Genomic DNA, 13,721 nt, shown 5'->3' on the forward strand with positions numbered 1-13,721 from the left:
TGGTGATACTATACTATAAGCGGTGACCAGAAAAGGAGGGAAGATGAGAAGATGAAGAACGAAAGATGAAACTGAAGTTTTCAGGACTCTGGACTAGGCGCTCATTGGCGTTCAAAGAGTGACGTAAAATGTCCCTGAAGTGTTGCGGAGGTTTCTGTGTTGCTGAAGCCACCAGATCATCCTAGCCATGTGTATGGCAGTGTAAGGAAGGTCATGCGGTCAGACAACATGAGCAGGGTGAGGTCAACACATGCATGACACTTGGCTAATGTCATGCAAGAAGGGTTTGGAAGTAGTCAGTCAATCAATGTTCGTGAGAACGGTAGCGAATACAAGGCAAAGAGCCAAGTTCTTGCGAGTGAGTCACAAAGAAATGGTGGGGGTTCTGGAAACACTTTTTTTTTTTGGAAAAGGGCGAGCCAAAATCCAAGGGAGAATAATAAACTATTTTAGAAGCAGGTAAATATCAGGGGCAATGGAAGCCTGTGTGAGGGATGTGGGGCCGGGCGCATGGGGGGTAAGGAGAGAGAGAGAGAGAGAGAGAGAGAGAGAGAGAGAGAGAGAGAGAGAGAGAGAGAGAGAGAGATAGGGCCGTTTGCCAGAGGTGGCAAAAGTCTTTTAAGAAACTGATGGAGAGGAAGATGGGGGAGAGGAGGGTATTATTGGTCCCATGACACTGGAGGTAAGCCAAGGTGGTGTGAGGCCGAAGGCAGTAAGGGGAACGAGGGTAGGAGAGACCAGTCATGGAACTGGCGGAGAAAATGTGAGGTAAGAGATGCGGCCTCACTAGTCAGCGATGGCAAAAGAATGAAGAGGAAATACAGTGAATGTTTCGTCACGTCAGAATGGAAGCAGAAGTAAACAGGATAAGAATCAATTATTGGAGATTATACCTACTCTGCTGCAGGAGAGAGTAACGGGATTAATAGTGAATGGATATCGTAAATATTCTCCTGTAGAAGAGTAACGGGATTAATCATGAATGGATATCGTAAATATTCCGATGCAGAATAACGGGATTAATAGTAAGAACGCCAGACATGTCGCTGGAACTCAGACGAAAAACTGTGAGAATAATACTATGCAACATCCCCAGCTACTGACGAAAAAGGAAGGAAGATCTAGGAATATCTTCTGGTATGTAGTCCAGCGTCTTGAAGAAAGCTATCGGGAAGAATAGGGGACTGCGTAATGTATTCAGACGGAAAACTGGGAGAATTATACTATGCAACATCCCCTAGCTACTGACGAAGAAGGAAGGAAGATCTAAGAACATCTTCTGGTATGTAGTCCAGCGTCTTGAAGAAAGCTATCGGGAAGAATAGGGGACTGCGTAATGTATTCATTGATTCATAGATGCCGTATCACGGAGTGAACAGAAAAGGAATCTGGCAACTTCTTCCACTCTTGACGGCGTGCAGGGAAGGCTGCTGCTGCCGAGCTTGAGGATGTTTCATGCTGAAAGGCACAGGAAAGTGGACAGCGCTGTTTCCAGGGGGAGTGGAGCGAAAGAGGAAAGAACACGGATAATGAAGGTGAACAGCTGTAAGATTATGAACATGTGAGTGTATGAAGTTAGCGTAATATCGCTATGGCTATTATCTATACCCACACACACACACACACACACATATATATATATATATATATATATATATATATATATATATATATATATATATATATATTCTTTCGTCTGTTTCCTTGCGCTACCTCGCAGACGCGGGAGACAGCGACAAAGTATAAAAAAAAAAAAAAAAAAAAAAAAAAAAAATATATATATATATATATATATATATATATATATATATATATATATATATATATATATATATATATATATTGGAAAGGATCACAATTTTACCAAATAGCGTCCTAGCTACGTCTCTTCGTTGTATATCAACTGACTGTAGTATTTCTCTCGTGTCTCCCCTGATGATGTGATTATTACACGAAAGTGCACTTGGGAACTTATCGTGTTTCATTTTTCCCGTGGATTCATAGGAATATATATATATATATATATATATATATATATATATATATATATATATATATATATATATATATATATGAACAAATATTGAACAAATGAACAAATTTTGCATTATATTCTTGACCAATCTAACACTATTCTTATGTTGTTTAACTCTAAGAAACTTACTAATCTGACCAATGTACAAAGAATCACACACTTTACAGGGGATGTTGTACACACAACCCTTCAGAGCAGTTGCAGAATTTCTGATAAGAGTTTACTTGATAGTTATTTTCTTGAAAACTACTTTAATATCTAAAGTCTTTAACGAAACAGGAACATTAGGCAAGTTCTCACAATAGGGAAATACCAACAAGTGTTTGTTCACAAATAGTTCTTAAGTTGAAAACTGTAAAAACAGTTTCTCGCAATAGTATACACTGAGCCAAGGAAATGTTCGAGTTACTGTCCTTTATGTCCAGTGTCACAGATACTGCAGGGTACATCGTTGTATTGTGGCGTACATATGCAAAATGCTACAAGAAACATGAAAACACTGACCGCTTCCTTTTGCTGTCGTGAGCAGAATAATAGTGAATATATGAAAAGACACTTGTGGGTTTTACGGTATATGCTAAATTTCAGGTTACTACCATCCCTATTGAATAATACAGTACATGAATACCAGTGCAATGTCTGTCTCAGTTTCAAGATTGAAGTTTACCGAGTCTACCAAACAATTCAAATTGATAAGAAATACATTTTCATCTTCATCAATTGCCCACAGAAAAAGAATTTCATCAACATACCTGTACCATTTGCTACTACTAGGAATGATGACATACAATATCTTGGCCATCAAATTAACTGGAGCAATGCTAAGGTTATCACATATAATAACTTGGTAATGGATATCAATACTGCTGAATCGTCTCTTATCAAACACAGTAGAGATATTAGTAGGAATTACATGTGCGCTGAACCATGATGAAAGGGAATGGAAGCTGACAATGTTGTTGTATACGCATGATACTGTCTGACGTATCTAGAGAGATGAGGTGATGAGAATGAGCTTCTGTGTGGGTGACACAGGTACGTAATGACACTAAAAGTAAGCCAGAGGAAGGGCCTGTGTTTTGGGAAGGTGGGCAGTTCCAGTGGGAGTAGAACCGGAAGATATGAAGACTTTGAAGCACTTACTGACGCTATATTTGTATAAGGACGGTAATACACTTGCTGGAGGAGAGCTGGCGAATGGAGAGAGAAAAGTGAGGTAGTATGAGAGAAGCTTAAAGGATGTGTGGGGCTGCCGATCCCCCTCTTGAGGAAGAATGTTAATGCATTTCTACAGGACGCTACTAAATGCTTGGCATGTCCTGCAGATGCCCGGCGACAGAAGAAACATCACCCTCAGTGTGATAAAAGAAACAGAAGCAGCAAAGACAAATATGTGTGTACAGTAAGAACAAAGTAAATACGTAAGGAGGACATGGGCTGAGGGAGTAACTAAGAAATCATAGGTTGAGGGAGTAAATAGGAATACATGGGTTGGGGGAGTAACTGCGAATATATAAGAAGAGGGAGTACATGGGAATACACGGGTTTAGTAATTAGGAATACATGAGTTGATGGAGCAACTAGGAATACATGTGTTCAGGGAGTAACTAAGCATACATGTGTTGAGGGTATAAGTAGGGAATACATGAGTTGAGGGAGTCACTAAGTATACATGGGTGTGAGAGAGAGAATAACCACGAATACATGGGTTGTGGGAGAAACGATCAAGTCCCAAGCATGAAAATATATTCGTATATCAATACACATAGTCCTAAAGTACACAAGACACACACACACGACAGTTTGAAGATGACTACAGTACAGCTGAAGGCATGAAGGCGTGATTCGGACCGTGGAAGAAATGGAGGGATTCCCTGAATCTTTGAATCACCCGTTACGATGTGGTGGTATTTGACCAGGGCATCACCAGTGGGGTGATGAATGAAGGATTCGGTGCAGAGAGCTTGAGTGGGAAGGAGAGACTCACTCCCAGGACTTTCCTCTTACTGTATAGGGTGAATAAATGTGAGAAAGACCTGCCTCGTGCCGGAAACTCTTCATTCACTTCCAGGGATCAGTGTTGAGTGAAAGCCAAATCCTTAAATACATATGATCCACCCTATATAAAGAGGAGCGAAGCCACGAACAATAGAGGAGAACAGGAGCCGTAATGTCCCGGCTTATGAGGGGATTCTCCTGACCAGGGAAGAGGGGTGAGGTTGGCAACGTGTGCCAGGGAGGAGAGAAATGGGAAATACAAGGATGGCACACACAGTCTCCCTTATTGAAAGCTTTAGTTTAAAAACGGAGGAGGAAGCGAGTGCTATATGAGGCAACGGAGTTTATCAATAAGGTGGGGGAGAGAGTGGACCGTGCAAGATATAGGGGTTACTTGTTAATTAAGGGGAGGGGTGGAGAAGGAGAGAGAGGGGGTTCGTTAAACACAAGAGAGAGGGGGAGGGAAGGGGGTTATCCTATCGTAGGCCAATGAGCATTAATAATGCTTCTAGATCTTAACGACACGACTGTGTATCTAGGGTAAAGGGAACCTCCCATTATACTGGTGCTGGTGAGAGAGAGAGAGAGAGAGAGAGAGAGAGAGAGAGAGAGAGAGAGAGAGAGAGAGAGAGAGAGAGAGAGAGAGAGAGAGAGAGAGAATATGGGATGGGGGGTCGGTCTCCACCACCTACCTGACGGAGTGTGACGCCTCCAGCCGGAGGGTCTTGACGGCAACCATCTGCTTCTGGCCCTCCTCGTCCTCGACTTCTCCCAGGTGTACCTGCGTAGGGGGTGAAAACCAAGCCATTTCCACGTTAATCCTGGGTTTAATTAGGGGCGGTGACGCCTTAATTCTGGGAATAATTAGGGGGGGAAGTGACACCTTAATTCTGGGGTTTATTAAGGGCAGTGACACCTTAATTCTGGGTGCAATTAAAAAGAAACGTTTGTTGTTCTGGGTTTATGCAACGCAATTTCTAGTCTGATAGAGGTGGTGACAACTATGTTTTGGGTTTCATTAGAAACCCAGCATCTTAAATTCTAGGCGTAATGAGGGCAACAGCATATCATGGGGTTTATAATGCTGGAATGTGGCCTTAAAGTCTAATCTATGCATCAACTACTTAGGTTCAAACCCGATTCAGTAAATCCTATGTAGTCTGATTAGAGCGATGGTATACTTTATATTTCAGTCCAATTAGGATAGAAACACTTGAGATTTTTGTCTACAAGGGGGCTAGGAGTGCTTTAGTACAAGGATTAATCAGGGATATATATCACCTCGTTTCTACCTTTAACTAGATCAGAAGACCTGCTCGAAAACAAATGCTATCCGTTGTTTTCTCCTGAATTTTCCAGATTAGCGTCTTTTTAAGACTACATGAGAGACGGTAAGGGAACTGTTATGATAACCAGCTGCTATGATGTTATACCATATTACCCCTAGATCGAAACAAAGTTATCACTCTGTGGGGGTAGCCTGGTGGGGGTAAAGCGGGGAGGTTATACCTCCGTGGTCTAACCAAAGGATAACTAGTGAACCACAAGGGGTTAGCCCAGGGGGCCAAGACATAACAACTGACCCTATGATTAAGCCTGAGTAAGGGGATGACTGCTGAACCTAGGCAGTGGCCTGAAGCGTAGGTCTCACCAGACCCATCAGCTCTTGAGATCACTGCGAGACGATACCTCACCTCTTCGAACTGAGTTCGACCTCACCTCTCCGAACTGTCCTTCGCCCAGCTGCTGCAGGAGGGTAATGGCTCGACGGGGGATCTCTCGCGCCGTCACGTTCTCCAAGGTGGCTCCTCCTCCCGCGCCCTGCTGCTGCTGCCCCTGCTTACTGCCGCCGCTAGTACTGCTGTTGCTACCCTGCTGGGAAGAAGGGGGAGAAAACGACTGGTCACTTGGGGATGACAAGGTCTGGCGGAAAAGAAAAAGTGTGGAAGAAGATTTGGGAAGGGGAAGAATAGATAGAGTGGATTATGGACAAGAAGGGGAACAGACGGGGTAGGGATGAGAAGCAGACGGACAGGGAGGGAAAACAGACAGGTTGGAAGGGAAGTAGACGGCCGAAGATGGTCTACACACGGGTGTGTACGGACATTAGTAAAATAAGGAAGGATTTCTAAGACACAGAAACCCACAGTAAACATGATATAAACACTAATCCCTTCACAATTCTATGGCAAGAGTGAAAAGCAAGTATGGAAAGGAGGAGGGAAGGGAGCCTGAGGAGGGAAGAGAGAGAGAGAGAGAGAGAGAGAGAGAGAGAGAGAGAGAGAGAGAGAGAGAGAGAGAGAGAGAGGGTGAAGATGGGAGGGAGCTTGTTAGAGGAGGAAAGGATGGGAGGAAATAAGGGGAGGAAGAATTTGAAGGGAAGGGAGGGAGGGAGCTACAGGAGGGAAAGACGAAAGGAATAGAGTATTGGGGAAAGAGGGCAGGGTGGGAGAAAAACCATGGGAGATGGAAGAAAGGGAGGCAGGGAACCAGAGGTGGCAGGAAGGAAGAGAGGGGCCCTGATTAACACAACTCCGGCAGGGTAATGGGGAAGAAAAATAAAGTCAGGGGTGAGGGTAGAGACCTGCAACACCCAGATGAGGAGAGAGAGAGAGAGAGAGAGAGAGAGAGAGAGAGAGAGAGAGAGAGAGAGAGAGAGAGAGAGAGAGAGAGAGAGAGAGGATTGATCAGGCGGTGTCAAAAGGGCAGGGAGGGCGTGATGAATAACCAACCCTGGTGTTAATAATCTGGGGTAAAATCTCAGCCAGACAGGTCGGCGGGAAGGTGACACGAACTGACCCGGAGAGTCGGTCAGTCAGTCCCGTCGCACCGGCCAACACTGTTCACCGGCACCACTCTCTCCGCTGAGAGATAGAGAGAGAGAGAGAGAGAGAGAGTGAGAGAGAGAGAGAGAGAGAGAGAGAGAGAGAGAGAGAGAGAGAAATTTGCAACGAACGTAGCCACACCTCCGCCCGTCTCTCTCTCTCTCGTAACGGTAAAGTTGACAGCTTTACCACCGCAAGTGTGTCGAGTGGGAGCCTCTAGATCAGCCTGTAACTTCCCAGCACCAGAGAACATGTCCTCGCCGTGGTTAAGACTCCGCGCCTCCCTCTCCCTGCCTTTACCATCTCTCTCTCTCTCTCTCTCTCTCTCTCTCTCTCTCTCTCTCTCTCTCCCTCCCTGTATTAACAGCGGCAGTGAGTGCCTACGCTTGGTAATGGTGTATAAATCTGACCGCTCGCTCGCTAATGCTGCCGCCCGGCTGACCACTAAATATTACACGGCCAGCGTGACCTGTGTGTGTGTGTGTGTGTGTGTGTGTGTGTGTGTCATCACTTACTGTAGGAATCGCCTCCCACGTGCACATGTGTGTGTGTGTGTGTGATTACCAACTTGTACTGTGCGGGAGGGAGAGAGAAGAGTTACGCACTTATGGGACCTCATTTCCAACTTTTTTTCTTCTACTATCAAACACCTTTATCAAACTAACGTACGTTGTCCACATTCATAATTGCATTAACTCCATTCATCCAAGGATCTTACAACGTACATGATTACTTCATTACACTCTTCTTGATAGGTTTCTTCCCTCTTGCTTTTTTCCATCCTAAACATCTTTCCAGAAGAGCTACTAGTTAATCAACGCCATCACTCTGGAATAAAACACTATAACGTTGTGATCAGGTCTTCACCACACTCCTCCCTCTTCCATGGAGCGCAAATTTCAGCCCTCAAGCCCTTCCCTGTAATTCAGCTCTCTCAAACCTCGCACTCTCATTTTGTTGTCCTCCTCTAGACCTTCTCTATTATTTCTTCGGGTTTCTCCAAGTGCGGTGACCAAACCTAGGAAGAATATTCTAATCTTGGCGTTATGTGGAAGGTGAACAGTTTGATGGATATTTCCTTCGTGTCTTTGAATGCCATCATAATCATCTGCCAGCAGGTAGTTTGTCTCCATCATTCTCGTCAGGTGGGACACGCTGCAATCCATAGGCGGTGGAAACATCCGATTTCTTCGAACCCTTAAGAATTTCCGACCACATCCTCGGCCACCAGTATCATGCATGGCTTTGACGTCCTGGGGCGTCAGAGGTATTCCAGCTGACTGACTCTATATCGTATATCGCATGAAACAAGGATTACATGGTGTGGCCACTGCGTTGGCCTGGCCGAGGGAAAACTGCGCGCTAAAGCCATCAAAGGAGAAACGTCGGGGAATATTGGCCAAAGGTGTGTTTCTGCTTCAGGAGTTCGCGCTAGTCTGCAAGTCCCACCTACACCGCACAACCTGCTACTCGTGAGCCAACTTCTCGACAGCCCAGACCCTGGCTCCTGGGTGGGTGACTACCATCTAGTTCTGAAGGTGCAGGTCCTCCTGCGTGATCCAAGACCTCGAGGATGACGAAGAGCTCACAGAGGATACTGAAGCTAAGTCCGACCTGCACTTGGAGGACGTCATTAAGACTCGTGTCAAGGGCATGAAAGACGGAAGGCATTACGGTCAGTCAAGATCATGGTGAAAAATACCTCGAGAATTGTGTTGTCTGTCTCTCAACATAATACCTTGCCTGCAGAACTTTCCGACCGACTACAGGAATAACAGACGTGTGAACATAAAAAGAAAAGGTTATCGTATGATTATGATATTGTTTGGTACACCATCGTTATTTTTGTACTTATCTTCTCACAATTACGACGTGAATTCTTCCGCCTTTAAATGGCAGGGGAGACTCTGACAGAGGCGTGAGGAAAGCTTTCTTTCTCTCTCCTTCACATGAGAGAACAATGTTCTCACCTCAAAACATGGGATAGAAATAGTCATCTCCTTTCGTCAGGTCACAGGAATCGACTCTTCACTCCTTTACGGTAAAAAAAAAAAAAACAACAACTGTTTTCTCCCTTATATAAGGGATTCATCTTTCCACTCCCTCGCCACACACACACACACATTCGGGACTTGCTTTCCACTTCTCCGTCGCACAAGAACCTCCTGATCCTCCGTCAGACAAACTACTCTCTCTCTCTCTCTCTCTCTCTCTCTCTCTCCTCAACTTATTTGGGCAACCTCCTCCATATTCCATTTTCCTTCCTTTGTCAGGCAACATCATTCACATCATGTCTTCTGCCCCCGTGCCCTTCATCAAAACACCCTCCTCCCCTCCACATTCTTCTTCCTTGTCAGACTGAGAGCCCCTCCAAGTTCCCCCTTCCTCAGCTACCTCCTCCTCCTCCTCCCCCAGCAGACGATGCCACTCACCGCCACGATCTCTGTAGCAGCGTAGAAGCTCTCCTGGGGCTGCTGCGAGGCGGCTGGTGGGATGGGCGTGGCCGTGGGCTTACCCAGGAAGGTGTTGAGGGTGTGCATGGGCGGCTTGGTGTGTGGCAGGGGCGGTGGGTAAACACCAGAGGCCCCGCCCTCGCCGGCCAGGTGAGGAATGGCGTACTCCGTCGAGGGACATTCTGTTGGGGGAAGAGATTCGATGTGGTTAAGACTCACTTCCCATTTACTCATCAATACACTAGACTCATGGGTCATACTAGAGGAATGCTAACCCACTGTGAGTTAACTGGTACTTCAGAAATGACCATGGATTGTGTTGATGAGGTCCTAGTTATAATGGTTTTGTTGAGATGGACACTAAAGATGCACGTGTAAAATATGAAGATTTGAAGTTCCCTTAGTAAATGATAAGAACAATCATAAAACTAGAAACCAATTATAGAGAACAAAAGTGACATTCAGTAAAATTAGTGTAACAAATATAGACCATCAAGAATGTAGAGTTACAATCCTTACGACTTACCCTATATAGTGGAGTCTGGACAAGGACCGATCTAGAGCATCACTACCCATACTACCGACCTCATAAAGGAGTTAGGATCTAGACAATCTATAGCATCACTAACCCTACGATCTACGTCATTATAGTGGTCATGTGATATAATTCATCGAGAGTATCATCATCTCCACTACGTACCTTATAACGAAGTCTGAACACATTCTGGTGAAGTAAAACTCTGCCGTACGTAGTTTCTTAAATTTCCCCATAAGCCATCATGAGTATGCCATTGCTACTAGAATCCAGGAAGACCAGAATCTACGAAGATATGTTATCATATGATTACGTAATCTTCATTTCTAATTACTATACATTACAACCAGTAAAGTTATCACTTTGATATGTATTACAGCCTTTTTTTTCCAGCCCACACATCGTAATCTTGACAGTTAACTGTACATTAAAGTTCTCTAAATACAGGAAGGTTTCAGAGGTAGGAAACGCACGATATTTCTGACCAGCATTTTTGAACCGCATGCATGTTGACCACGGTTACTAACCTTCATGTTCCTGTGTTAATAACTGGCATGCAGATGTTTAGCTAACCCCATATATGAATATATATATATATATATATATATATATATATATATATATATATATATATATATATATATATATATTACGTGTGTGTGTGTGTGTGTGTGTGTGTGTGTGTGTGTGTGTGTGTGAAGTGAGAGCAAATTACTCTGTAGTTTATGTTCATGGCGTCTTTCTTTATTCCTACGTAAGATGAGGAAGGTAAGAGTGACATGCATGGGGTAGTGATGGCTGTCCATTAACGCGCCGCACTTTTGTATAATCAAATGGACGCACGATAAGAAAATCACAGGGGTAGGAGAGGAGGAGGAAGAGGGGGGGGGGGGGTTACCTAATGCCCAATGGTCATCCTAACAACGAAAACAAGAGACTGACTGACCCGGGCTGATGCAGAACGCTGGAAATACGAGATGATTTATGCAAATGGATAATATTTATTCACAAAATTCGGGGCGGGACAAGTTATGAAACGTGTTTGGGTTATTTATGGACACAGGCGCGGCCGAGTCATTAACTAGAATAATATGTAATCTATAATTTCATTGGCCGTTGCAGGAGCGAGATGAATAATTACAGAGCAGAGCAGCAGGCTGCGTCCGGCTAGTGCCCAGTAAAGGCAGACTCCACTCCGGTTAGGCTAGCGCTGGTCAGAGGAAAAGAAAATACATATATATATATATATATATATATATATATATATATATATATATATATATATATATATATATATATATACACACACATATTCCTATGAGTCCACGGGGAAAATGAAACACGAAAGTTCCCAAGTGCACTTTCGTGTAATAATCACATCATCAGGGGAGACACAAGAGAGAAATATATTAGTCAGTTGATATACATCGAAGAGACTTATATTTCTCTCTTTTGTCTCCCCTGATGATGTGATTATTAGACGAAAGTGCACTTGGGATCTTTTCGTGTTTCATTTTCCCCGTGGACTCATAGGAATATCTTGATCACGCGCAAAATTGTGATCCTTTCCAATATACACTTATGTAGGAAAGCTGACGTAAATTACATATCTATATATACGCACGCGTAGGAAAGCTGACGTAAATTACATATCTATATATACGCACGCGTAGGAAAGCTGACGTAAATTACATATCTATATATACGCACGCGTAGGAAAGCTGACGTAAATTACATATCTATATATACGCACGCGTAGGAAAGCTGACGTAAATTACATATCTATATATACGCACACGTAGGAAAGCTGACGTAAATTACATATCTATATATACGCACGCGTAGGAAAGCTGACGTAAATTACATATCTATATATACGCACGCGTAGGAAAGCTGACGTAAATTACATATCTATATATACGCACGCGTGGGAAAGCTGACGTAAATTACATATCTATATATACGCACGCGTAGGAAAGCTGACGTAAATTACATATCTATATATACGCACACGTAGGAAAGCTGACGTAAATGTTATCAACGAACGTACGGAGACATGGACACGCGAACATGCCAGAGAGAAGGATATGCCGAGGGTTAAGCCAGAAGAGGTTTTTATAAAACCCTAAAACACGATGGTACGACCCTTAAGCAAGATGGTACGACCCTTAAGCAAGATGGTACGACCCTTAAGCAAGATGGTACGACCCTTAAGCAAGATGGTACGACCCCTGAACACGATAGGGCAACCCTCAAGAACGACGGTACGAGTGTACCATCTTTGAACACATCAGTTACGACCCTTGAGCACGACGGTACGACCCTAGAGCACGACGGTACGACCTAGGAGCACGACGGTACGACCCTAGAGCACGACGGTACGACCCTCGAGCACGACGGTACGACCCTCGAGCACGACGGTACGACCCTAGAGCACGACGGTACGACCCTAGAGCACGACGGTACGACCTAGGAGCACGACGGTACGACCCTAGAGCACGACGGTACGACCCTTGAGTACGAGTGTGAAGTCTTTGAACACGACGGTACGACCCTTCAGCATGAGTGTGCTACCTCAGACTACGACGGTACGACCCCCAGAACACGATGGTAAAACATTTGAGCACGACGGTACGACCCGCGGGTATGCTGGTCAGGCCATTACACCCTAAGGGTCGTACCGTCATGCTCCATCCTCCCAATTACGGCCCATAGCGCTCTCCTCCTTACCCATGGTGTCTCATGGCTAATTCACCTATTTTGGTTAACGTTCTCTCTCTCTCTCTCTCTCTCTCTCTCTCTCTCTCTCTCTCTCTCTCTCTCTCTCGTTTTTTTCTAGGCCATTTCGCAATTCCCCTTCATCATTCTTCAATGAAAGTCATTCCCGGTATCATTTTATACTAAAACCAGATATTTCTTATAATTCATATAATATATATATATATATATATATATATATATATATATATATATATATATATATATATATATATATATCATACAAACCTATGTTCTATGAAGACACGCATTCCTATGCACTTTGTTCGTAAATATATATATATATATATATATATATATATATATATATATATATATATATATATATATATTTTCTTTTTCTTTCAAACTGTTCGCCATTTCCCGCATTAGCGAGGTAGCGTTAAGAACAGAGGACTGGGCCTTTGAGGGAATACCCTCACCTGGCCCAATTCTCTGTTCCTTCTTTTGGAAAATTAAAAAAAAAAAAAAAAAACAAGAGGGGAGGATTTCCAGCCCCCCGCTCCCTCCCCTTTTAGTCGCCTTTTACGACACGCAGGGAATACGTGGGAAGTATTCTTTGTCCCCTATCCCCAGGGAAAATATATATATATATATATATATATATATATATATATATATATATATATATATATATATATATATATATATATAAGGCATGTGTACGTGTAGGAAGAGAGGAAAGCGATTGGTTCTCAGTGAATGTAGGTTTGCGGCAGGGGTGTGTGATGTCTCCATGGGTGTTTAATTTGTCTATGGATGGGGTTGTTAGGGAGGTGAATGCAAGAGTTTTGGAAAGAGGGGCAAGTATGAAGTCTGTTGGGGATGAGAGAGCTTGGGAAGTGAGTCAGTTGTTGTTCGCTGATGATACAGCGCTGGTGGCTGATTCATGTGAGAAACTGCAGAAACTGGTGACTGAGTTTGGTAAAGTGTGTGAAAGAAGAAAGTTAAGAGTAAATGTGAATAAGAGCAAGGTAATTAGGTACAGTAGGGTTGAGGGTCAAGTCAATTGGGAGGTAAGTTTGAATGGAGACAAACTGGGGGAAGTAAAGTGTTTTAGATATCTGGGAGTGGATCTGGCAGTGGATGGAACCATG

At 43.7% G+C, this 13,721-nt stretch overlaps 1 protein-coding gene across 2 annotated transcripts in view; it reads right to left on the reverse strand.

The window, feature by feature from the left end:
- LOC139756034 (discoidin domain-containing receptor 2-like) overlaps window positions 1–13,721 on the reverse strand; it is a 1,074,315-nt gene that overhangs the window by 15,782 nt on the left and 1,044,812 nt on the right. For both annotated transcript variants that reach the window (XM_071674983.1, XM_071674984.1), the window contains 3 exons: window positions 9,291–9,493; window positions 5,753–5,905; window positions 4,726–4,814 (listed from right to left, as the gene is read on the reverse strand). In XM_071674983.1, the coding sequence (XP_071531084.1) occupies window positions 4,726–4,814; window positions 5,753–5,905; window positions 9,291–9,493 (445 nt within the window). The remainder of the gene's footprint in view (window positions 1–4,725; window positions 4,815–5,752; window positions 5,906–9,290; window positions 9,494–13,721) is intronic.

This window comes from Panulirus ornatus, chromosome 20 (genome assembly GCF_036320965.1).
Source record: "Panulirus ornatus isolate Po-2019 chromosome 20, ASM3632096v1, whole genome shotgun sequence".
NCBI classification, from domain to species: domain Eukaryota; kingdom Metazoa; phylum Arthropoda; class Malacostraca; order Decapoda; family Palinuridae; genus Panulirus; species Panulirus ornatus.